Source organism: Babylonia areolata, chromosome 19 (genome assembly GCF_041734735.1).
Source record: "Babylonia areolata isolate BAREFJ2019XMU chromosome 19, ASM4173473v1, whole genome shotgun sequence".
In the NCBI taxonomy this organism is placed as follows: domain Eukaryota; kingdom Metazoa; phylum Mollusca; class Gastropoda; order Neogastropoda; family Buccinidae; genus Babylonia; species Babylonia areolata.
This window is the reverse complement of record NC_134894.1, coordinates 54256016-54282629: the sequence shown is the minus strand read 5'-3', so window position 1 is coordinate 54282629 and position 26614 is coordinate 54256016. Positions and strand designations below refer to the sequence as shown.

The 26614-nt window shown below is 39.7% G+C and overlaps 1 protein-coding gene across 4 annotated transcripts in view; it reads left to right on the top strand.

Annotated features, from left to right (window-relative positions):
• Positions 1 to 26614, top strand: part of LOC143293857 (rho GTPase-activating protein 15-like) — a 43839-nt gene that overhangs the window by 2677 nt on the left and 14548 nt on the right. For 2 of the 4 annotated variants that reach the window (XM_076605155.1, XM_076605154.1), the window contains exons 2-10: positions 9652 to 9969; positions 11986 to 12099; positions 13076 to 13180; positions 15955 to 16125; positions 20566 to 20628; positions 21604 to 21665; positions 21930 to 22116; positions 23736 to 23840; positions 25356 to 25398. In XM_076605155.1, coding sequence (XP_076461270.1) covers positions 9652 to 9969; positions 11986 to 12099; positions 13076 to 13180; positions 15955 to 16125; positions 20566 to 20628; positions 21604 to 21665; positions 21930 to 22116; positions 23736 to 23840; positions 25356 to 25398 — 1168 coding nt within the window. The remainder of the gene's footprint in view (positions 1 to 9651; positions 9970 to 11985; positions 12100 to 13075; positions 13181 to 15954; positions 16126 to 20565; positions 20629 to 21603; positions 21666 to 21929; positions 22117 to 23735; positions 23841 to 25355; positions 25399 to 26614) is intronic. The other 2 variants (XM_076605156.1, XM_076605157.1) reach the window with 2 other exon arrangements.

The following is a 26614-nucleotide window of genomic DNA, read 5'->3' as shown; positions in this document are numbered from 1 at the left end:
AATTTTTTTGGGTGCTTGATCCTTTTGAACAATATGAAATGATCATCTGAGTTTATTAAAGTTGTTGAGTAGGCTGCATCTGATGGGCAAGTTAATTGTGTGAAAGGTCTGTGTGATTGTGAAGATTGTGCAGTCACTGTTGGTCATCTGTTTAGAGAAATGTGAGTGTGACAGTTGCTTGAGTAAGGGTCTAGGGTTTGGCAATGAATTGTACAGTGTCTGTCTCATACACATGCACACATGTATACATGTACACCAGTTCCTGATGGACCTCATCTGTCACAAGATGCTCACTTCTTGTTTCTCTGAATCATTGTATGCTCCACAAATCCCACAAAGAGGCCAGCTGGTAGTTGTTGATCCCAGTCGAAACATGTGCCTATAGATGGCCACTCCACTTGTCTGCTGGTGATGGCTGACGTAGTGACAGTGACACTGCATAGCTGTAACAAGCTGAGAGCCAGGATCAGGTGCAGAGTGGTGGTGACAACTGATGTACTGACAATGGGTATTCTTGCTCAGGAAGCATATTTTTATATGGCACAAAGCCCATCATTGTGTGATATATTTTTATTATGTTAGTGTTACAAGTAGAATGATACTAAATCTGTTCATTCAGTGTTTCAGCAATCAGTGGGCATTATTATGATCAAAGCAGTGACTGACACATGTTGATCACTTGATGTGTAATGTTTTGACCAGAGTGGACCCCCCACCCCTACCCCGTGCCATCAACTCCCTCCAAAAAAAAAAGTTTTTAATTGGGAAACTGAAATAGTTTCCTGGCATAAGGGGTAGAAGTAGTTTGACAGTGATGAGTCCACCTGAATTTCTAATTTCGTGGATGTCTGGAAGGATGTTCTTGCTGTTCCTTGACTATGGCATTCATTTTAAACGTACCTGTGGGAGATTTTTGTCTTTCAGAGACGTTGTTCTAGACTGTTCTCCTCATCAGTGTGACCAAACCCTTTGACATTTTTACTGGTTCCAGTTTTCATTTTAAGAGGACTCACTCTTTTTAGTTTATGGGAGTGTGGTGGATGGAGACTGAGTTCAAATTGTTTAAAATTATCTATTCTTATCTATTTTAATCTATTATCTTCTAGATAAAGTCCTCTTGCTCATGATTGCCAGGTCACTTAGGTAGCTCAAGATCTTTATCTATGTTCCTTGTTTGAGTTCTCTTTGATTTTGCTGCTCTGTCAGTGTGACTCACTGACTGTGAGGCTGATGACTGATTTCTTCAGACACGACTTCTCAGTGTCATTTTCAGAAATACACAGAATATATTTTCAGTGTAATTCTTCTGGTATTGAAAGGCATATATTATAATTCACACACACACACACACACACACACACACACACACACACACACACACACACACATATATATATATATATATATATAGACAGAGAGAGAGAGAGAGAGAGAGAGAGAGAGAGAGTTATACTTAGCATTCAGTCACTTGGAAAACAGGTGCATTAGACAGGAGGGGTGTATCTTCAACTTGGAAGTATTTGTTACAAGTATAGAGTAGTCTGTAAAGTGAGTAGCAAGCAGTGAAGGGGAACTGGTGGCAGATGAACAGTTCTACTGTCTGCTTTGTCAGTGCCTGAAGTGGAATTCATTTTTAACCCTGGTCCCTGGAGAGTAACTGGCTTTGACTTTGAGCATTGGGAAGAGGGAGATTCTTTGCATCATGATGAATCATTTATGACTGATGTTAATTTATTATTTCTATCAGATGACTGTGTTTCAGATAGTCTGATTGCTTGAGTAAAATTTGAGTGTGACATGGCCTGCATTGTGGGAATGAGTGACTGCAGCAAAAACCTAATCTTTTACTAGTTTTAGACATTTGTAATCAAAGCACCTGCTGCAGTTTAAACCTTTAATTTTGTGATTGTTTTGATCTTTCTAATAGTCAGTGTACATGCATGTGTGTACTCTGTGGCCTTACTGTACGAATATGCACATGGAGCACAAATTAATGGTTTACTTACCTTTGTGCCACAGTGGGTTTAATTTTCTGTTCCCATGTGTGCAAGGGAAAAAAAAGTATAAGAAACTTGCAAAGCAACAAGCTCATCACTATAATTTGGGAAAAAAAACAACAAAATGACCACTGGCTGCTAATACCAGTGATAGTACTCAGTTAATTACAGCCATAAGTTTAACTGAGCGTTCTCAGTGTCAGGGTGATCCACACACTGACATAGAACTCAGGTTAAAGAAAGCTCTGCTGAAATGTGACACACACCACACACACACACACACACACACACACACACACACACACATTCAGCAGCACACATGCATACATTTTTACACATTTGTATACAAAAACAGAGAGACAGAGAGTCGCACCCATACTTCCCCCCTACCCCCTACACAGACACACACACACACACACACACACACACAACACACACACACACCCTCTTCACACAGAAAATGACATGGATAGTGCCAGTATTCCAGTGACTGTAAGTAGGACAGTGATTCACTTTCAGTGTAATTTGACCTTGGAAGAGTGGTACAAGGTAATTATACAACTTGAGGATTCTTCCCATTACAGAGAGCTCTGCAAAGCATCCTGATGATGGAGAGTTGAGCTTTTGGCTTGAACTAGTCAAAGGAAATTTGAGCAAAGCACCTGGTGTTGCCTGGTGTGGTATCAGGATCCTGGTAATGCTCTGGATCTTGATAATGCTAACGACCACTAATTAGAACCTAGACTGTGCAGGTTCAGCTTCATGCAGTCAGTTTGATAATTTGATATCATTTGCACTTGCAGGGTTTTACAGCAAAGACTTAAGTTAACCAACACTTGTAATGTTGGCATTCACTGAAGAACAATTGTCGCTGAATCATGTAATCAGTATAGTGTTGGAGTTCTTGATTACATAAAACATACGCTCCAGATAAAACTTTTTTTTTTTAAGATGTTTTTTATCGCAAGGTTGGTTTAATTGTTTGCACTGTTTCTTTTCTTGTTTGATCTTGGGTTTGGGCATTGGTTTTGTCCAACGTACTTGTAACATTTTAAACTTGTGAAATAACCCATTCATTTATTTTGTTTTGATTTAGTCTGAGAAACCTTTTTTTCCCCAAAGCTTAGCAGTTGTGCTGATATCCTCCATGCAATGTATTATTATTATTTTTAAAAAACAAACAAACTGGGTGTGTGTGTGTGTGTGTGTGGGGGGGAGAGAGATCCAGATTCAGATTCAGATTCATTTTAGGCCTAGCCCCGCATGAAGGGGAATGTGAACAGACAATAATCATATCATTTAAGACATAAGGATCAAAACAGTGCAGCTATAGATATATCAGGTTAATCAGGAACACTAAGAAGAGAGAAAGAGAGAAAGATGTTTTATTCATTTAAGGCTTGGCCCCATATGAAGAGGGGCAGCAACAAAATAACTGAATTAAATAAGTACCACAGGTCCTTACAAAATTCATGATGCAAGAGTAGACCTGTCATGGCAGAAACACTGAAGTTTAATTATAAATTATATAAAGTGTCAAATTAAGAACAGTGTTTTCATTATTGGAATTTGCAGTCAGTAGACCAAGTCAGAACAAACACCTGTATATTATGCTCTGGTATAAACTTCACATGGACAGTATTCAAAACAAGGCACATTATTGTGAGACAAAATGGACTTCATCCTCAACTGAGGTTTTACACAATCGACAGAGAGAGAGAGAGAGAGAGAGAGAGAGAGAGTTACTATCATCAAAAGAAGAGTGAAGGGGGTTGGGGGTGGGGGGTGGCAGAGAATACAATATGCTGTCCTCCTCCCTCCCCTCCCCTCCTTCCCCCTACTCCCTCCATCCTTCCTCCATTCACATTGTAAATGATCGTTCTCCCTTTAATGGAGAAAATGATCACCACAGCTGAATGATGAGATGATATATATATTGAGGATTCAACACAGTCAATGCAGTTTAGAGTGGAAAAGGAAAACAACCCTTCTCTTTTTCTTCTTCCTTCAGGACTTCCTCTGTTCCCCTGTTTTTTTCAGTTTGTGTGTGTGTGTGTGTGTGTGTGTGTTTTGTTGTTGTTTTTGTTTTGTTTGTTTATTAAATTGGGTGTCACACATACAGACAGACAGAAATGCAGACAGACAGACACAGACAAATGCGCGCACACACACACACACACACACACTTCTTTTACTCAGTGGAATGTCTGTACGACCTTTTAGTTTTGCTTTCAACCTCTTTCTTTTCTTGATTGTGTGTGTGTGTGTGTGTGTGTGTGTGTGTGTGTGTGTGTGTGTGTGTGTGTGTGTGTGTGTGTGCATTCCTGAGAGTATTGATTAATCCAAAGGCAGTTGTACTGCTCTTTGTGTGTGTGTGTGTGTGTGTGTGTGTGTGTGTGCATGCCTGAGATTGTTGTTTAAATTTAAAATCCAAAGGAGATTGTACTGCTCTTAGGTTAATGAATCCCCCTTAACCCCCTCCCTGCCTACCTCTTTTTTCCCCCAGCTAAACTGATATTTTCAATTACAGTGTTAAACAGAATAAAACGTAGGTCAGCTGAACTCTTGCTTTTGAGTTGATTTCAACGGTAAATGACTGGAGGATAATTTTTGTCTTTGAAAGAAAAACAGCACTATAGGTGTACATGATGATGATCAATACATTCTTAGTTTGTGGCAATGTTGTGGGAATAAAGCAGGGATGTGGATTCAGAGGGATGTTTAGTCTCATGAATTATTCATGATGCTGTGAATTGCATGAATAATTCAGTGCTTGGACCCCCCCCCCCCCCCCCCCCCCAATAACCACTGCATTGTCTCGTGGTTGGTGTAGGCGTAGGCGTGGTTGGTGTAGGCATAGGTGTAGGAGGGAATGTTGTGTGTTGTGTGACATGAATAACAATGCAAACAGCAGATGGGCATTTTACCAGCAGTGAAGAGGTCTCATGTTGTTAGAACTGAACTGAACTGAACTGATGTGGGTGCCTGGTTAACTCTGTTCTTGGTTAGAACGTTGAGCTTACTAAAAGTTTGCTTTTTCACTGCCCATCCTAGCATGTTGTTGTTCTGCTGGTATCAGTGTAGTGAACTTTAGATAAGTCCCCTGCCCTTACTTTCCAGGGATGGCTAATTCCCGTCAAACGTATCACCAGAGGTGGGTTTTGACAGGAAAGCCAAATGTAAGTGATCTGACTGTATATAGCAACATGTTAGTTCCAGGAATGAAATTGAGCCAGATTTGTGTTGTCAGCAGACTTGAATGAAATGAATCTCACTATTTTTATTTCAGTTTCAAGTTTGCTTCACATTGTGCAGACTGATCCACAGGCTACACCTTGTGATGCAGCAGATGCTTGCCTTACTCACTGAGTTGCTCACAGATCCACCAAGCTGGTCAGACATTGGGAGCCTACCAAATGTTACAGGGAAAAAGAAGAGAAAAAATATATGAATCGTCTAATCAATACATACACACAAATCAAACCTGAATAAATCAAAAGGATACATGCATAGAACTTTCAAAAATATTTTAGGGGATGAGATTGTTATATTATCACATACATGAGTCAGTGCCATTCATGTTCACAATTATACATAGGCACATTTGTTTTTCATTAACAATTTGTGCTAAGGAGGATCATGAAGATAATGCACACTGACATGCACTTGCATGCACGCTCATGTATTTATACATCATGGACATTTCAACCTGCGCTAACAAGCAGTTCAGTGCACACGTTCTACGTATGCCACACAGGTACGCCTCAGCTGGTTGCACACACCCAATGAAATTTAGACAATGTAACATTAAACAGCACTTGAAACTTTCCTCTTTTGGGCGTTGTTATCACTGCTGAAACTTAGTTAATGTTTCCTCCACAACCAACATCAGTTCAAGTAGTGTAACCACAGCAAAAGCTAATAATTTCCTCAAGACCTTTTTGGCTGTCTCTGTGCTGCTTGTTTCCATGATATCCGGCTTATTCCATTATGTAGGTGTAACATGAGTGCATGCCTCTGTGTGTGTGTGTTTACGTCCGTGTATGTATGCATGATGTGTTTCTGCATGCGTGTGTGTTGAGGATGGGAAAGAAGGAGGGCTAAGGTGAGAGAATTGGTATGAAAGTTGGGATTGGGTGGGGCATTCTCTGCGTGGGAGTGAGAATGTCTGTTTTTAAATAGCTTGATTGTTTTGGGTTGTGAGCTGCATCCGTATAAAATATGATATATGTTTATATATTTTTTTATCAGTGGATGGTATATTTATAATACTATGTACACATACACACATTATACTGTAATGGGTAAGACACAACCTACCCCTCTACAAGTTCACCCTATCATAGAAAATTGGACCACTGCACTGATTTTTCAATTTCCCTTTCAAATATTATAAGACATTTAGTGCTTCAGTAAGTTCAGTTAAAAGTAGTACAAGTAGCCTTATATTATTTCAGATTTTCCAGCACAACATTCACCAGTTTTGGAGAATGATGTGTGTGTGTGTGTGTGTTTCTGTGCATGTGAGTGTCATTGTGTGTATATGTGCATGTGTGTGTGTGCGTGTGTGTGTGTGTGTGTGTGTGTGTGTGAGAAAGAGAGAGAGAGAGAGAGATTGTGTGTTTCATTGCGTGCGTGCGCGCGCGCATGCATGTGTGTGTGTGTGTGTGTGTGTGTGTATTAGTGTATCTGTGTGTTTGTGCATGCTATGTGTGTGTACCTCTGTGTGTGTGCATCAATTTGTGCGTTTGCCTCTGTGATTGTGCGGGCACGTGCGCATCCATGCGTGTGTGTGTGTGAGTGCATGTGTGTGTGTGTGTGTGTGTGTGTGTGTGTGTGTGTGTGAATCATCTGAGTCTAGAGTGCTGCAGTTGCTCTCTCTCTCACTACACACACAATGTATGCATGTGCACACACACACACACACACACACACACACACACACACACACATATATATATATATATATATAATATATATATATATATATATATATATATACATACTGATACAGTGTATACTTTGTATGCACACACATCACACATAGACATACAAGGGCACATACACACACAAAGAAGCACACACACAGACAGACTCACACACTTCTCTTTACTTAAAAAAAAAAAAAAAAAGCATACCAGGTTACTGATAATATTGTTCATATGATTCATAACCTGTTGTGAAGAACTGTGTTTGCACTGCCATTGTTTGGAAATTTTATTAGCTAAGGATCTGATCAGATTTATTGCCGATGTCAAGTAGTTCTCCAAAAAAGTGATTAGCATTTCTTCCTTTCTGTCGGCTTCACGTTCCTCTATCATTTCATGCCGCTGTTGTCTCTCTGTCTGTCTTTGTCTTCTTAGCCTTTACTTTTTGTTTTTCATTAATTAAAATTTTTAAGTAAACAACACATATGGATCTATCTATACATGATGATTGGATATATTGAAATGGTCTGTTTATTTTCTTTTCAATATTTCTTAACTTGAACATGGACTGAGTGAGACCTGGGTGAACTGGTCTTTTGTGTGTTGTTTTCTTTGAACTTTCATGATATTTTTGGTTCTCTTCAACTGGTTTTGAGAAGCGACAGGCATTGAGTTCTGAAATGGACCATTTACGGTTGGCTTGGCTGTTGAAAGTGTATTAGCAACATGATTTGATTTCATTTGACTTTTTCTGTTTTTTGTGTGTGTGTTTTTGGGTGTTCCCCCCCCCCCCTCCCCCCCCTCCTTTTCAACTTTTAATAGTAAGGTTGCTTACTTTAACTGCAATAGAATAATGTCTGCTGATGATGAGTAATGCTAACAGCAAGAATAACAGTAATATTAGCAAAATTGTAGGACGACGAGAAGTGCTTAAGGCATTAACAACAACACAGGAACAGCAGTCTTGAACACCAACATAATCAATGATATTGACATTTAATGATGATAATAATAATGATAATGGCATTTAATGTGATAATTATAATCATATTCATAATGAAATGATTTTATATTGAACAAAGATAAAATGCGTTACATTGCTACAAACATTTACACAAGCACACCAGGTCAGTTAAAACCACTGGCATATCATCACAAACTCTGAAAACTAAGTACAGGAAGAAAATGTCCATTCATTTAAGACAGGCAGACAGATACTAGGCTTGTGTCAATGTAACAGTGTATGCTTCCTGAATTTTTTTTTTTTCCTAAGATGAAAGTAGGACACTTCCATATCCTGTCCCAGCTGACAAGACAAAGCATGAGCAGCAAACATAATAAACAAGCAAAGAAATGAGACCAGTAGGTTTGCTTCCTGGGGACGCAACACATGAACACACACATACATACACACATGAACACACATACACACACACACATGAACACACACACACACACACACACACACATGCTGTATACTGGTTGTGTTCCCTTTTCCCATGCATGCATGAACACACTTACATGCACAACAGGTCAGTTAAAATCAGACATATCATCACAAACACTGAAGACTAAAGACAAGGAAATGTCCATTCATTAGACATCAGATGGATACAAGGTCTGTGCCAATGTAACAGTGAATATGCTTCCTGAATTAAAAAAAAAAAAAAAAAAAAAAAAAAAAAAAAAGATAGGAGTTTACCATGACAAATGTTATATGATGAAAGTGGTCACACTTTCATATCCTGTCCCAGCTGACTGGGCCAAGTTTGAGAAGCAAACATAATAGACAAACAAAGAAATGAGACCAGTAGGTTTGCATCCTGGGGGATGCAACACATGAACACACACACACTTACTGTACACTGCTTGTGTTTGTTTTTCACATACATGTATACATCAGTCTATATATATAGGTGAATGAATCATGAAGTGAGCTGATTCCATAAGCAACAAGAGGTAAAGTTCTGTTTTGTGGAACTTTGCAAGAGCCAGATAAAATTGTCTGTCTTCATTAATGTAACTGACTTCATCAAACGGAGTCTGGTGTGCAGAAACTTTCCAAGAATTAAGCTGCTCTCAGCCTCCTGTCTTATTATCATTACTGTACAAATTAATATGAAATATTCTGACTGGAACAAAATGCACAAAACTACTGGACCCATATTATGCCGAGAGGAAAGAGTGATTTAGTCAAAACATTGCATGATTTAGAAAAGCTCTGCATTTAGTATGTCAAAATGCAGGGAGTAAAAAAAGATATTCCAGGGATGGCAGATTTAAGGTGTTTCCAATTAATTGAAATTTGATTTGGCACTGCAGAATTTAGGAGCTGCATTCAGTATGTCAAAATGCAGAGGTTAAAACAAAAACCCATGGTGGAAACAATTAAGGCGTTTCCAATCAATTTGAATCTAATTTCAAAACCTGTTTTCAATTAATTGAAATCTAATTTTTAAACAGCCAAAGAGTACAAAGAGTATTCATGTGCTTTTTCAGGTCACAGAATCGGACTATGCCAACTTGCCATTCCAACAACTGTGCTTTTTCAGGTCACAGAATCGGACTATGCCAGCCTGCCTTTCCAATAACAATCCCGTGCTTTTTCAGGTCGCAGAATCGGACTATGCCAACCTGCCTTTCCAATAACAATCCCATGCTTTTTCAGGTCGCAGAATCGGACTATGCCAGCCTGCCTTTCCAATAACAATCCCGTGCTTTTTCAGGTCGCAGAATCAGACTATGCCAACCTGCCGTTCCAGCTACGTCAGCAACAAGAGCAGCAGCAGCAGCAGCAGAAGAGTCAGCAGGGCCAGGAGCAGGGGCCTCAGCTGTCGGAGGGACAGTTTGTGCGCGTGCTGGTGGAGGGGCTGCCCTGGGACATGTACCTGGACAAGTCCAAGCGGAGGTTCTTCCACAACCGGGACACCGGGGAGCTGACGTGGAAGCCGCCCCGGAAGGAAAAGCCCTCCAGCCCTGTTGGTACGGGCCCTGCCTGCGGCAACACCCCCTCCCCCACCTCTTCCTCTTCCTCGCAGCCTCCTGTGAGTAGACATCAGTTTGTGTTGTATTGTTCGGTTTCCGTTTTTTTTGTGGTGTGTGTGTGTGTGTGTGTGTGTGTGTGTGTGAAGTAATTGAAAGTATGGCAAAGTAGTTTGTGTTGCGTTGTTGGTGTGTGTGTGTGTGTGTGTGTGTGTGTGAAGTAATTGAAAGTATGGCAAAGTAGTTTGTGTTGCGTTGTTGGTGTGTGTGTGTGTGTGTGTGAAATAATTGAAAGTATGGCAAAGTAGTGTGTGTTTCGTTGTTAGTTTTTTTGTGTAGGTGAAGTAATTCAAAGTAGCTTGTATTGCGTTGTTAGGTTTTGTGTGCGTGCGTGTGTGTGGGTGAAGTAATTGAAAGTTATGGCGAAATAGCATTTGCTGCAGAAAACCAGTCATTGGTGTTGCTTGTGAATGTCTTGAGGCCAGTCATCTGTTTGCTTGTTTGGTTGCATGACGGAGGATTTGGAGTCTTTGTATTTGTATTTCTTTTTATCACAGCAGATTTCTCTGTGTGAAATTCGGGCTGCTCTCCCCATCCGAATGACTAGCGTCCAGACTACCACCCAAGGTCTAGCAGAGGGGGAGAAAATATCTGCGGCTGAGCCGTGATTTGAACCAGCGTGGTCAGATTCTCTCGCTTCCTTGGTGGACACGTTACCTCTAGGCCATCACTCCACACTTTACAGATTGTGTGATTGGTCATGGTCAAGCTTTCTGCGGTTGGATGGCATGATGTATTGTTGGCAGTCACTTAGCAGAACTCGGAATTCCTTCAAGAGAATGATCACATGTAGACATGCTTATATTACTTATAAAATTTATAGGTCTTGGAAATTACTGATGAAGTTTTGGAGACGTCCCTGATATATTTTTTGTGTGTGAAAAATGTGTGATCATTGTGAATCACTGTCAGTGTCTGGGAGTGCAAGGGGATGGGTCTGAGTGTGCTTCTGTATCAAATGGGGAGGAGGACTGGCATGGTATGAAGACATAGGGCAGTGTGTGTGTGTGTGTGTGTGTGTGTGTGTGTGTGTGTGTGTGTATGGGTTGTGTATGTGTCTGTGTGTTGTGTATGTGTGTGTATGTGTTGTGTATGTGTGTGTGTTGTGTGTGTGTATGTGTGTTGTGTGTGTATGTGTGTGTATGTGTTGTGTATGTGTCTGTGTGTTGTGTGTGTATGTGTGTGAATGTGTGTGTGTGTGTGTCTGTGTGTTGTGTATGTGTCTGTGTGTTGTGTGTGTATGTGTGTGAATGTGTGTGTGTGTGTGTGTGTGTGTGTGTTGTGTATGTGTCTGTGTGTTGTGTGTGTGTGTGCGTGTGTGTGTGTGTGTGTGTGTGTGTGTGTGTGTGTGTGTGTGTGTGTGTGTGTGTGTGTGTTGTGTATGTGTCTGTGTGTTGTGTGTGTATGTGTGTGTATACATGTGTGTGTGTGTGTGTGCGTGCACGCGCGCGTGTGTACATACATACATATATATGTGTAGCATGTTTAATTGCCAGCAATACTAAATGCTATGTACAATGCATGCAGATTAAATGACTGGGAAGACAATTTTTGCACTGTTACACTTATATTATTTTTATTCTGCATGAAATGTAAGCATTCTTGTTGCTTATGGAGTGGTATTATAACTTGGGACTCTTGTTGTATCTTTTGTCTTGGTTCTGTTAACATATAAGTATGTATTTTTCTGCTGAATTATAGTATGCATATATTATTATAAAAAAAAAAAAAAAAAAAAATGCACACATATGTATTCAAATGATAATGTAATAGCTGCATTGCTGAAATCTGTAGAAGATTTATTTGCAAAATACTCATGTCATACGAAACTGAAGATATTTGTATATGGAAATAAAGGAGAAAAGTTTTAACTGAAACAAATTAATCAAGAGCGTGTGTTCAAATACACTAATGAATAATTCTTTTCAGTGACATAGAAACCAGGTGTGCTTACTCTGTTTTGCGGTTTGAACACATAACATGACAAAGGCTTTATGTATTGTCTTTGTATCATGTAGAGTTTTCCGGGTACCCCCTCGTCGGGAACGGGAGAAGTTCCGCCACAAGATGAATACACAAAAACAGAGGAGGGAGGAGATGTCTTCTTTGTTAATAATTCCACGAGTGAGAAAGTAAGAAAACAGCTGTTAGAAGATCTGGTTGTTTGGAGTTAGTCATCGCCTTAGAATTAACAAATTTTTGGGGGGTCTTTTTTTAATTCAGTGAAATTTGAATTATGACTCTAATCTGCACTGTACTGGTTAAGTTGCAGGTTATAGTGTACATTGTTATTTATGTTTTGGAATGATAAAGAAAACATCATTATGCTGTTAGATAGGATGTAACTGGTAGAAAATATATATGGTTAAGATGCATTTTGATGTAGTTTTCAGTAAATGGTTTACATTTATAAGACATATCATGGAAGACTATGTGTAACATTATAACATTTGAATGTTCAGCTTCTGTGCATGTTTCAAGAAATATATTCTCTGTGATCTCAGTATAGATATTAAATCTTATTAGTTATGTATATTCCAGGTACTGTATGGATTGTATGAATCTGTCAGTGCAAGCCTGAAAGTAGAGTTGGAATGATTGAGAAGAAGTAATATTCTTATTTCTTATTCTTGATGAATGCATTTATTTAGCATGTCCACATTGTGGTGGCCTGCGATTACTTTTGAGTGAATGAATTCATACACAGAAATGGCTGTTTATGCATGTGTATACACACACACACACACACACAGACGCGCGCACACACACACACAGATGCGCACACACACACACAGACAAACACATACACACACACACACACACACACACACACACACACACACACAGAGACAAACACATACACACACACACACACACACACACACACACACACACACACACTCTTACAACTCTTCACGCAGACATCCAACCATTTTCAAACTCAACTTAAAGCGAAACACTCTGCATCCGCTCTCTCTCCATTGGCATTTACCATATCATATAGGCAGAGTGAATGCAGCGTATCATACCTAACCGTGGAGTGACAGTCAGGATGCATGTGGGCCTGCATGTTAATGGGTTGGCTTTGTGTGATTTGGCATACCCCAGTGGCAACAGCTAACGGACCAGACAGGCCGTCAGTACTACCACCGCCTGGGTAGCAATGACACCCAGTGGGATCTTCCCTTCATGACCCAGCGATCCGCTTCTGAGGTACTGACTAGCAGAAGGGGCGTTAGTCTGCAGGGTGTGAAACTTTAGGCGTCAGGTGTGATGATCATCTTCATCATCTTTGATTTTCATCATGTCAAGGCCTGACCAGCGTGTTGGGTTTATTTGCAGGTCAGGCTTCTGTCTTTTCAATTTTTTTATGCAGGTGTGGAATGGTGTATGGACCAGTCCTCATTCTTTGACACTTCCTTGGAACTATGGATATTTATTTGTTCTCCTTGTACTGGTTTTGTGATGCATGATTGTAGCACTCAGAGGTGCGTGGTAGGCAATGTTTGACCACTTCCCAAGGGATCAGCATGGTGATGTATGACTGTAGTACTCAGAGGTATGTGGCAGGCAATGTTTGACCACTTCCCAAAGGATCAGTGAGGTCTGAGGTTTAAATCCTGACAGTGACAGCATCTGTTGGGTAAGGATGGAGATGTTTCCAGTCTCCCAAATCAGCATATAATTAGACCTGCCAGTGCCTGAATCCCTTTACACTTGTGTCACTGTGTCACTCCCATACTGGTCTGTAGCATGTCTTTCTGGCACTGTTTATCCATCAGGTGTGTATTGAAGAGCTACTTTTGATCATGTGGTGGGCTGTGCATTTCACACAGTCAGATCTGACAGCATGGGGACTGGATGATCTTTTATTAACTGCACAGTTGAAACGGCTCCTGTATCTGTACCTCAAATGCTTCAGTCTGCATCTGCCTTTGATATGGAATCTATGGGGGATAAGAAAGAGAAACGTCCTGAAATTTATATGCACACAAAAATCATTCTTCACATTTGATTCACACACACTGCAAGTTGTAAAAGAGGGCATGGATGGCATGCAGAAAGATATTTTTTTAGGTGTCTAACTCTGTACTTTTTTCTTCTTCTTTATCAATACTAAACATGTTTACATTTTAGGTTTATGCTTGCAGTGCCATGGGTTGGAAATGAAATCTTATCTCAGAAAGTTCATAGCAATTTGCAACAGTTAAGCATGGAGACATCCTTGACTAAAGTCTTGTGTTTTGCTCTTATTTTCTGTGCACTTGAAGTAAACATGAAGGAATTCTTAATGCACTGTTTGATTCAGACATATTATCAGAAGTTGTATTTTATGCATCCCAGTGTTTTGTGTACTTTTTTTATTGAAGACACTTGCTCACAAAATAAAAACAGTCAGTAAAAAATCTAGTCAATGTACACACAATGTCTAAGTTTGATCATCCAACAGTCTGTACCTCACTATCATCTGTTTGCTGACGATTCTCAGCTGCATGATTCGACTAGTCCCTCTGAAATTCCATGTTTAGCTTCTAAATTTAAAACTGGTATAGAAAATGTCGCAAAGTGGATGAAACAAAACAAACTAAAAGTGAATGATGACAAAACAGAAGTCATGTTGACTGGTAATAAAAATAAGCTCAAGCAGATAAATACAATGTCTATCATTTGTTCTGGCATAGAAATTTCTTTTCTAGTTCTGTCCACAATCTTGGTTTTTACCTTGATTCATCCCTCACGATGGAAGCTCATGTGAACCACCTGTGTAAAGTTCTTTACTTTCAGCTTTGTAAGATTAGTAAAATCTACCCCTTCCTATCTGTTGATGCCGCCAACAAACTTGCTGTTGCCTTCATTTTATCCCACCTAGATTATTGTAATTCTCTCTTAGCTGGCCTTCCCGATGATAAACTCTACAAGCCCCAGAAAATACAGAATAGTGCAGCTGGACTTGTCCTTAAAAAGTTGAGGAGAGAAAGTGCTACTGCTCTCCTGCGGACACTTCATTGGTTGCCTGTTCAAGCCAGAATTGAATATAAAGTTGCCTGTCTATGCTTTCAGTGCCTGAATTGTGATACCACACCCTCATATCTTTCTGAGCTTGTTAACCCGTACTTGCCAAACAGAACGTTGAGATCTCTTGATTCCTCCCAGCTAACTGTTCCCCCATATTTCCTTAACTCCTGTGGAAAGAGGTAATTTTCCGTCTTCAGCCCAACAACTTGGAATTCTCTGCCTATTGCTCTCAGACAAACAGCTCATCTGTTTACCTTTAAAGCAAATCTTAAAATGTATCTCTTTAAAAAAATGCTTGTCATAACTCAAATAGTGCTGTTGTCCCAGGCCCATGGCAATGTGAGTGTGTGTGATGGGAGAGTAGAGAGAATGGGGGTGGGTAGATGGATGGTGGTGGTGTAGTTCGAATTAATCAAAAGGGAGAATGACCCGATTTTTACCCCTTTTACCTTTTCTATCCAAAATTTTATTTTACAATTTTTACCAAATCTGGCATGCAGATTACAATTATGTTCCGTTTTACATGTATGTGTTTTAAGTGAAAATTGCTGTCATCTCAGCCATTTAATCATGTGTGTGTCTGTGCGTGTGTGTTAGTGTGAGTGTTGGAGTGTAACAGTTGTAGTATTGATAGTATGTTACTTTGTGGGTTTTATGCATTGTGTTTTTATAATACTAATAATTCTGTTTTATGTTTCTACTACTTTTTATATGCTTTCTTGTTTCACTTTAGATACTGGATTGTAAAGCGCTTAGAGCTTGCTTATGCTTGTATTATAGTGCTATATAAAAATAAATTAATATTATTATTATTAGTCATATTCTTTACCGTTGTTCTGTCTGCATTTGTCATCAGAATGTTGATGATGATGACGGTGAAGATAATAACGATGATGTTATGATAACTGCATGTGGATCATGATGACAAAGAGGAGGGGGAGAAGGATGATGGTGATGGGTCATGTCTTCAGGGTCAAGAGGTCAGCCCCCGGAACGGAGAAACAATGAGTGTGGAAGGGGGCAGTGCGCCCAGTTTCACCATTCGTCCCATGTCCATGTATGGCAAGATAGAGCGAGTGCAGCCCAGTGCTGGAGACCCCAAATGTTCCACTCTGCCTCCCAATTTCTCCCCTGGCTTGCAGGTAGTACACTGTTGAGTTTGTCTTTTATTTTTGTTTGTCTGCCTTTTGCTAGTCCAGCCTCTTTGTATTTGTGTGAGTGTGTGTGTGTGTGTGTGTGTGTGCGCGCGCGCGTGCCTGTTCAGGTGTGCGCGCATGCATGCTGAAAATTGTGTATGGAAATGTAACATACACAATAAGGTAGTTTTGACGTTTATTTATCACTTTGTTGGTTCTTTGTTCATTTTTGAATTGCTGGACTGGGAAGTGAACTATGATGTTTTACATCTCCCTTTCTCTTTCTTTGTCTGTTTCCCCCACTTACCTGGATTTGGATAGAGGCTCAAGTCATCGCTGCGAATGCCGACAAAGTTTAGTCGTGACACTTCAGGGGTATGCTTACTGTGTAGTTAGCCAAATACATGTTTTGAAACATGTGGGAAAATTGTGACTGTTGGCTTGAGTGATGGTCTAGTGTAGACATTGCTGTGACAAGAACATGTGGGAACACATTGTGACTGTTGGCTTGAGTGATGGTCTAGTGTAGACATTGCTGTGACAAGAACATGTGGGAACATTGTGACTGTTGGCTTGAGTGATGGTCTAGTGCAGACATTGCTGTGACAAGAACATGTGGGAACATTGTGACTGTTGGCTTGAGTGATGGTCTAGTGCAGACATTGCTGTGACAAGAACATGTGGGAACATTGTGACTGTTGGCTTGAGTGATGGTCTAGTGCAGACATTGCTGTGACAAGTTGCTTGCTTTCAGTTTCACTGGTCAGAAAGCCTCTTCTGTGTCACTTGTTTTTGAAAAAGCTAAGGGAAAATAATCTGCATGACTAGCATAGTTGGTGAGAAAATCAGCTGGTCTGTTGTTCTGGTAGTGCATTTTTGTTGTTTGTTATTCTGTTTCCATGGATGCTGTCACTATTTTGTCCTGCTGTGGTTGGCTGGTGTGCTCCTCCTGTGAAGTAGTGTGTACATGTGTTGTTGTGATTGTGTGTGTTGGTAAAATCAGTACAAATTTGTATGATAAGTCGGAGCCTTCATATGAACATGAGCTGTTGCACAGAATGGGAACAGATCCACACACAGTATTTCCAAAACCTTCTTTTGCTTCCACTGAACAAGTAGCTGTACATTTCATTTGTGTAGAGATGTACATAGTTTTGGAGTTGTATATTTTGCATACTTTTTCACAAATCCTTTGAAAGAACTAGTCTGCCTGTAGTAATTTTATGCCATGCATGCTGTGGCAGTGTGTGTGTGTGTGTGTGTGTGTGTGTGTGTGTGTGTGTGTGTTGTGTTTGACTCACAGCCATCAGTCCTTTTTGTGAAGCTGGGACATCATTGCATTTTGAATGCATTCCATTTTGCTAGTTGTTTATCATGTTATTTTGAATGTAATCTGAACACTTTATGCCTCATGAGCTGTTTTATAGTCTGTACATTAAGGCAGATTTGTTGTTTAGATAGGTGATAAAAAACAACAACAACAAAAGGTATTTATTTTGATAGATAAATACAAGAAATGAATTCCACAGCATTGCAAAAGATGATATCTTGAAGGACTTGCATGGCTCAGATGATAGTACATGAACGTGTAGACTGATGAACACGATAGACTGAATCAATAATGAAGACAGAATCTTACTTAGTTTTTTCAAAGGGAATTTAATGGTAGAAAAATGACTATTATCTTGTTGCATGGTACATAGACATTGTTACATGTGTGCCATGCAACAAGATAATTAGTCAGTGTGTGTGTGTGGAGGGAGGGTGTGGGGGAGGGGGGGTTGGGGAGGGGAAGGGGATGGAGGTGGTTCAGCTTCACATTGAAAGGCAAGCAAGTTAAGAGGTGAATGACAGTAATTTGTGTGTGTGTATGTAAGAGGGTATCAACACATGGCATTGAAACATTTCTTGATGCTCATGTGTTGTGCCCACTTTTTTTTTCTCTCCCCCTTTCGGCAGTGTTGTGTGGCACACTGTGTTAACCCCAACCCCCACCCCCACCCACACCCACACCCCCACCCACACCCACACCACCGTCTCACCCTCACTTCATGTGCCTCGGGCCGGTTTTGTTTGTTTGTTCTGATTAATGTTTACACATTTCAGTGCCTTTCTGTGCCTTTTATGGGGGAAAAAAACCCAACACAAACAAAAACAACAGACATGTCCTTTTATCGGAAATTTAAGAGTATTGGATAATGATTCCCCGTTAAATGTGACCTTATTCTGCATTGACGTCAGATTGAGACCGAGTCGATTGGATAGTGTTTACATCAGGTGACTTTTGAAAGGAAGGTGGGGTGTCGTGATTCAAGAGCCCTCCATCCCCCATCCACTGCTGCCGTTTTGTGTCCTTCCACCACCCCTCTCCCCTTTCCCTTCCTGCCACGGCATATGAGTCCATGTTTCACCTCGTTTGTTAATGTGGCCTTCTTTACTGCGTTGGTGTGTGTTTACTGTGCACATAATTGACCTGTAAATTTCTCAAGGTACGTTTTTTTTATGTGACGTAACAGGCCAGCTAGTAATAGTCTGTGGCAGGTAGATCATGTACCTTTCAATCATCATTTCCAACACTTTTTTTTTTCTTTGAGCAGCGTAGAAGTAGCTGACACTGAAAATGACAGTGAGGTACTGAAGCAGATATTTGAAAGAGAACTTTCTATTAGGTATGTGTAGTTCAGCCTTGGTCCAAATGTGATATGTTGTTGTTTTATTCAGGTATGCTTTAGAAATTAAAGCACCAAGGTTCTGGAATTCTGTGAACATCATAATGCACACAAATACTGTTCCATATGCACATACACATGCACTCATGCAGGCACATATGTATACATACATGCATGCATGCAAGCACACACACACACACACACACACACACACACACACACACACACACACACACAGACATACACACAAATAGGTGTCTGAGAGTGTAAATAAATAAGGCACTTGTGTCCATTGGTAACAGTTGATTTCATTCATTTACTTTGATGTATTTGATGGCATACTTTAGAGCTAGACTGATGTGCAGTCTCAAGAAGTGATAATGCTTTGCTGAAAGATTTTTTCTTTGTCAGAAAGAAAAACAAAAACTTTGTCGCTATGAGGTACAGTCAAAGAAAATAAGAACATGTAATGCCCACAAGAGAAGAATTACTGAACCCCCCTTCCACTCCGTCCCCACCTCCCAAACCCTCCACCTCCACCCCCCAAACCCCCTCCTTCCCCACACCCAAAAAAGAAATCTTGAATTTTTTAGAATAATGATAATGATCACTTTGCATACAAAATTATCAGTAAGAAATCAAACCTGCGAATCATGCAAAAATCTTGCGACTGTACAAACCAGATTGAAATGAGGCTAGCAGCGATAGTTATTAAACACCAAACAAGTAAGTTAACTTTTGATCCTATCAAGGGCATACAGCTTCAGACAGGTACTGCTTAGCGCTTACAATCAGTCTGCAGTCGTGTTAAGGAAAGCAACCAGATTTTCAGGAAAAAAAAGAAGAAATGTTTTGGCTTCATATCTTTCTACATTTCATTTAACTGTGCACAGGCTGAGGGCAAATGGTAAGCAGCATTGGCTGAAAGTTTTGTGCGCCCTTGTACTTGTTTAATATTTAGTCTTGAGTCTGTAGAGCTAGTACAAAATCTGGGGCATATTGGATGTGTCTTAGAGTACCTTCACTGTAATGAATTGCTTTGTCAGTTTGCCAGCACATTGAGCAGTGTCTTGACCGCCAGTTTCTGAGGACATTTTTATGTATCTGTGTTGTCATTATGACAGTGAGTATAACATATTATATAGCTGCTTACTTTATTTCAGCCTTTCATAAAACCAGACCGTAAAAGTCCTCAAAGGGATGAAAAAGGAAGATAGACTAACATGTTGCTGTTTAGTGGTATTTAAGTATGTCCACTGACTGCATTTGACAAAAGCAACTGAAAATGTGCTTTTGTGATGTTCAGATATCACAAGAGATAGTCTTTCTCTCTGATTTTGAGACTGCATGCGAGAAAAAGAACAAATTCAAGCCAGTAGAATTTATGTACGATCATATGTTTTTCAGCTTTATTGCTGTCCTTTATCAAAAGACATTCTCAGTTAATTTGTGTATGTATATGATTTAGATTTTTACAAAGAGGAATCTCTGTTTGAACTGTTATATGCACATGTTTAGAAAAGAAAGGAAGAAATGATAAGAAAAGAAATGAAAAAAAAAAAAAAGTGTTGGCAGACTGACATGGTAGTTTGGGCATGTTTTGTTATGGCTGACATTGTTTTTTTTTCTTCTGGTCAGCATGCTTTTTTTTCTTCCTTCTTTTAGTTTTCTTTTTTTTAAATTTAATTTTTTACCTTGTCTCTCTGTGTGGCCTGAACAATGGTACGGTGTTCACGGTTTGACTTTCTTTCTGCCCTCTTTGCTGCCGACTCCCCAGGTTGAGAAAAGCCCCTCCCTTCCCTCCTTCCAGACGCAGCCGCCAAATCAGCTCCGGTTTGAGGTTTGTGCTCCTGGCTCCCTGCTGTTCCTTTTGCCACCTGCACTTGTATCAGTTTCCTTTCTTCTGCACTCTGTTTAGCTGTTTCAGTTGTTTGCATTGCGGTGTAGTTTTGGTTCTTTTATACGTCACGAGCATGCACATTATCTGTACACACAGGCATCCAGCTGTACATGTGTGTATTCATACATGTTTGCAGTTGTACAGTATGCACATGCATACACATAAACACACAAACTTGCACACACACGCATGCACATGCATAAGCATACACACAAGCATGCGTGCGCGCGCACGCACACACACACACACACACACACACACACACACACACACACACACACCCTCTTCACCCTTCTCCTACAGTCCCAGATCCTGTGACTGCATTATTCATGACATACACAATTTGTACTAGGCATCCATGCACACAATTGTAATTCCTTCTTTCTATGCCTTGTACACATTGAACATTTTATTTGTTTTGGAATTACATATCATATATTCTTACTTGTTTTTAGATTGGTTTGTTTGTTTTTGTTGATTTCAGTTTGTATTGACATTTATTCTTACTTATTTTAGTTGTTTTTTGTTGTTGTTTTTTGTTTCATTGTTTTCTTTATGTTGTTCTTGAGTTTGTTTCATAATGATGAGCCATTAATTATTACTCTGGACAAATATGACATTTTAAAGGCAGTGTATGGTTGTCGATGTCATATCTTTGCACAGCATTTTAAAGTTTTTTGTATTGTTTTGCTGATGATGATCAAGGTATGTTTCCTAGAGACCAGCAGACTTCAAGACTGTCTCAGGACTTTGAGGATACGGAGTTGAAAAAAAAAAATCAAATAGTTATAAAGTAAGCAAATGCTTATGTGACAGTAAAAAAATTTTTTAAACCATAAAACAAAGTGTAAAGGTATAACACCTGTCTGCGTTGAGAAGTCTGTAATGACATGCCAGTCTGATTCCCATTTTCAGGACCAGCTGTGTGGATATCTGAACAAGACCAAGATATCCGACATAGGAAAGAAGAAAATCAAGTGAGTTGTTTAGAATATCATCAGTGTTGTGATGTCTTTCAGTTTGAGATATTACACTGTAGTTTGAGAATCCTGTTGCTGCATAGACATGTAATTCTGAACAGTCAAGCAGGTTGTATGGAAGCTTTTCATATGTGAGTGTGTGTGTGTGCATGTGCGTGCATTTGCATGTGTGTGTGAGCGACTGACACAGTTACCCTACTGTCAGGAGGACTGAAGCTTACTTACGACCTGTATGTCCTGACCTTGGTGTGGTGTGTGCAGGAAAAGCTGGGGCCAGACGTACATGGTGCTGCAGTCGACCAACCTGGTGTTCTACAAGGACCAGAAGGCAGCGGCCCAAAAGCCCAGCTCCCCGCACGGCAGACCCGAGGGAGTCATCAGTCTGCTGGGGGCCAAAGTCGACTTCAACCCCCCAAAAGAGATCACCAGCAGACGCAACACTATCATGGTCAGTTCACTGCACTGGAAGTTAAGGTTGACTTTATCACCAGAAGACATAACATTATCATGGTCAGTTCAGTGCACTGGAAGTTAAGGTTGACTTTATCACCAGAAGACATAACATTATCATGGTCAGTTCACTGCACTGGAAGTTAAGGTTGACTTTATCACCAGAAGACATAACATTATCATGGTCAGTTCAGTGCACTGGAAGTTAAGGTTGACTTTATCACCAGAAGACATAACATTATCATGGTCAGTTCACTGCACTGGAAGTTAAGGTTGACTTTATCACCAGAAGACATAACATTATCATGGTCAGTTCACTGCTCTGGAGTTAAGGTTGACTTTATCACCAGAAGACATAACATTATCATGGTCAGTTCACTGCTCTGGAGTTAAGGTTGACTTTATCACCAGAAGACATAACATTATCATGGTCAGTTCACTGCACTGGAAGTTAACGTCAACTTTTTTTTTGGTTATAAACATAGAATAGTCATATGTTTGTTAAAATCATTCAAAATAGCATAATTACATTGATAAAATGGATGGACACTCACAGACACATGAAGAGATACACCCACACAAACACCCCCTCACCCCCCCTCCCCACACACACAGAGTTATAAAACAATACGCATTATCAAATGGATAAAATGGACCTGTGCTCACAAAATCAGGAAAACCAGATGCATTATTGAAATCCTAACAAAATACACTTCTCATTCCGAGTTCCGCAAACATAGCCACACCTTGGTGCATCTGTCACAGTCCCAGTGATGGCAGTCAACAGGTGACCATCGATGTTCGGTCGCGTGGTGTTTGGTCGTGCATGTTCTGATTTATCGTACTTAGGACGCCACCTACTAAGCCCCCTACTGATGACAGTGATTGCTTAGCTGTGGAGCCATGCTGAGTGAGTGTCTTCACCAGACTGAAGACCACCACCACCACCCCCCCCCCGACTTGAATTTTCCATGAATCTCCAGTGCCAAAGACCCAGACAGGACTTACCCCAAGCATGGAAGTGGGAAAGATAAATCTTACGTTGACAGCGCTGTGTTGTCTGTGGACTCCGATGGACTATCAAGAATAGACTGCTTTTATTGTTATTTTTTTCTTTGGTTCTGGTGTCACAGAATCTCTGTTACACATAAGAGCAATTGCAGAACCACAGAAGAATAACTTAAATAAGCTTCATATTAGTTCTTTAATTGTTTTCAGAAAAAAAATTTAAAAAAATCAAACACTGCAGTTTTAAGAAAACAGTTTGTAATTTGAATTTAGTCAGTTGTTGAAAAAATCTGATACCAAAAATATGTTGGTCAGAAAGCATGCAGTGTAAGTCACTGTTACAAAACAAAACAAAAAAAACAAAAAAAAGGTTAACAGTTCCATAGCTTTTTGTGCCATCGATTGATTCCTAATTAGAAAATACTGATGACTTTGTTGCCGTTTTGCTACAGTTCTTCCTCTTCTATTTAATTTTTGTAGTGTGTATTAATGTATGCATCTCTCTCTCTCTCTCTCTCTCTCTCTCTATATATATATATATATATATGTGTGTGTGTATATATTTATTTCTTAGTGTGTGTGTGTGTGTGTGTGTGTGTGTCTTTACAGCTATCGGCAAGCTCTGGGAGTCAGTTTCTCTTGCACAGTGACGATGAGGTCGTCATACGTGAGTGGTTTGTCAGGCTCAAAGTGGTGGCCAATGACATTTCAAAGGTGTGCATTCTTGTGTGAATCTTTTCTCTTTGTTTAAAAAAAAAAAAAAAAGAAAATTGAATTTCAAATGAGAATTGATATTTTGTCAAAGAGCTGATTGTCTAATATCAATGATCTGGTTGTCTATTGTGTTCATTGTTTCTTGTGCATATATATATATATATATATATATATATATATATATGAATCAGCAGTTAGGTTAAAGGAAATAAAAATATGCAGACAAACGAAAACCTCAGAGTAAACGTTAACATCCGTGCTTGTGGTAAAAGGGGTGTGTGTGTGTGTGTGTGCGTGTGTGTGTGTGTGTTTGTGTGTGAAAGTCAAAGTCAAAGTCAAAGTCAAAGTCAGAATCTTATTTCAAGATGCTAAATGAATGAGCAACAGCTGCTAGTGGATGTGTGTTTGTGCATGTGTGTGCGCACAGGTACATGTATTTGTGTGTGTGCATGCTCTGTGTGTGTGTAGTAGTAGTAGTCTTCAGTTTAACGTCTTCCACTTTAAGTGATATTAGACGGGAAAAAAAAAAAGAAAAAAAGGGAGGGGGGGGGGGGGGGTGGAGGGCGGAGCGTGGTGGTGGGAACGGTATTGGGCAGAAGGTGATGAATGATGTGTGTGTATGTGTGTGTGCGCGTATGTGTGTGTGTGGTGGGGAAAGATACAGAGCATTGGAAAAAATAAGACATTAAAAGGGGAGACATAGGCACAATATAGAAGGAAACGCTAACATCAAACAACTGTAACAACTATAACAAATGTCCAATTGGACTATGCAGCAAACGTTCTGCAATAGCAGATAATATCTTGAAATTGTCAAAGATACATTCAAAAGAATTTTCCGAGAAGTTTGGTAAAAACGATTTCAGACTCTGACATTCATGGAGTATGTGTTTTCTAGAAATAGATTCTCCACATATGCATTTAACATCTCTGCTGAACTTTGTTATAAAAGCGTTCAGCTTTATCCTGTTTGATAATGCATGAATTTGCCTTAATCTGAATAAATTACTGAATGTATTTGATTGATTGATAGATTCCGGTTGTTGAATATTATTTATACTTTTATTTAAAACTTTGCCATTTTGCTGGTATACTTCCCTAACTTTGGTCCATGATGCTTTTTCTAGTAAGCGGTACCCCTCTTGTACAGACAAAGGCACATAAAGGTCCGTGGTTCCCTGTTGGTGTCTTGCACGTTTTCTTGCAGCCCTGTCAGCCCATTCATTATATAGGAGACCAAGGTGAGAAGGAACCCAACAAAAAGTTATATGTGTTCCTCTCAAATTCAAAAGATGTACAATGTGACTTATTTCTATTATTATTTTGGACTAGTTCTTACAATTTGATGAGTTTAAAGCATATAATACAGATTTTGAGAGTGTGTGTGTGTGTATGTGTGTGTGTTTGTGTGTGTGTGAGTGTGTACATGCATGCTGTTTGCCTTGGCATGTGTAAGTGCATGTTCTGTTCATTTTTGTTTATCCTTGACATTGCTTTTTTGTGTTTGTGTGCAAGGAACCATCTCCTAGAGAGCAAGACGGCAGTCTCGGAAGAAGAAGTGAGAATATTTTTATTTTTATTGTTTGTTGTTAGAAAAAAAAGTGTTTTACTTCTATTGGAAAATTGTTGGCATCTGTACATTAGTCTGTCAGATATATATGTTGACTTTTGATTTTTGGCTGCCATAAAAAACACAGCAGTATACAAAGTACATAAATGCACCCATAAAGAATATTGTGATAATAATAATGGAAATTTTCTATACTCCTCAAGTATTGTTTAGAGCTCCATGCACTTCACAAGAAGATTTATAATAATGGAAAGAGACATGACAGAATAAAATCACACACACACAGAGATAAAGGAAAGAATAAGCACATGCATGCCTCACTCATGAGACACTAGAATCTAATATTCTGTATGCAATGCATGATTTTTTACGTCTTTTTGAAAGGTGTGTAACTTATAATAGTAATAATGAAAAAATTATAATAGTGAGGGAGAATAACAAAATTCCATTTCTCTCTCTTTAATTATGTTAGAATAAACACATTCCACTAAACAAGGCACAGTGTGCACAGATTAAATTCTGGTGGTTTTCACAAACTTTTCACAGCTCTGTCGGAGTTTCATGCCCACATTCCTTGTTGCAGCAACCATTCATGCCCACAATCATTGTGCAGCAACCATTCATGCTCACAATCATTGTTCCGGCAACCATTCATGCCCACAATCATTGTTCCAGCAACCATTCATGCCCACAATCATTGTTGCAGCAAACCATTCATGCCCACAATCATTGTTGTAGCAAACCATTCATGCCCACAATCATTGTTCCAGCAACCATTCATGCCCACAATCATTGTTGCAGCAACCATTCATGCCCACAATCATTGTTGTAGCAAACCATTCATGCCCACAATCATTGTTCCAGCAACCATTCATGCCCACAATCATTGTTCCAGCAACCATTCATGCCCACAATCATTGTTGCAGCAACCATTCATGCCCACAATCATTGTTCAGCAACCATTCATGCCCACACTCATTGTGCAGCAACCATTCATGCCCACACTCATTGTTCTGGCAACCATTCATGCCCACAATCATTGTTCCGGCAACCATTCATGCCCACAATCATTGTTCTGGCAACCATTCATGCCCACAATCATTGTTCCGGCAACCATTCATGCCCACACTCATTGTTCCGGCAACCATTCATGCCCACACTCATTGTTCCGGCAACCATTCATGCCCACAATCATTGTTGTAGC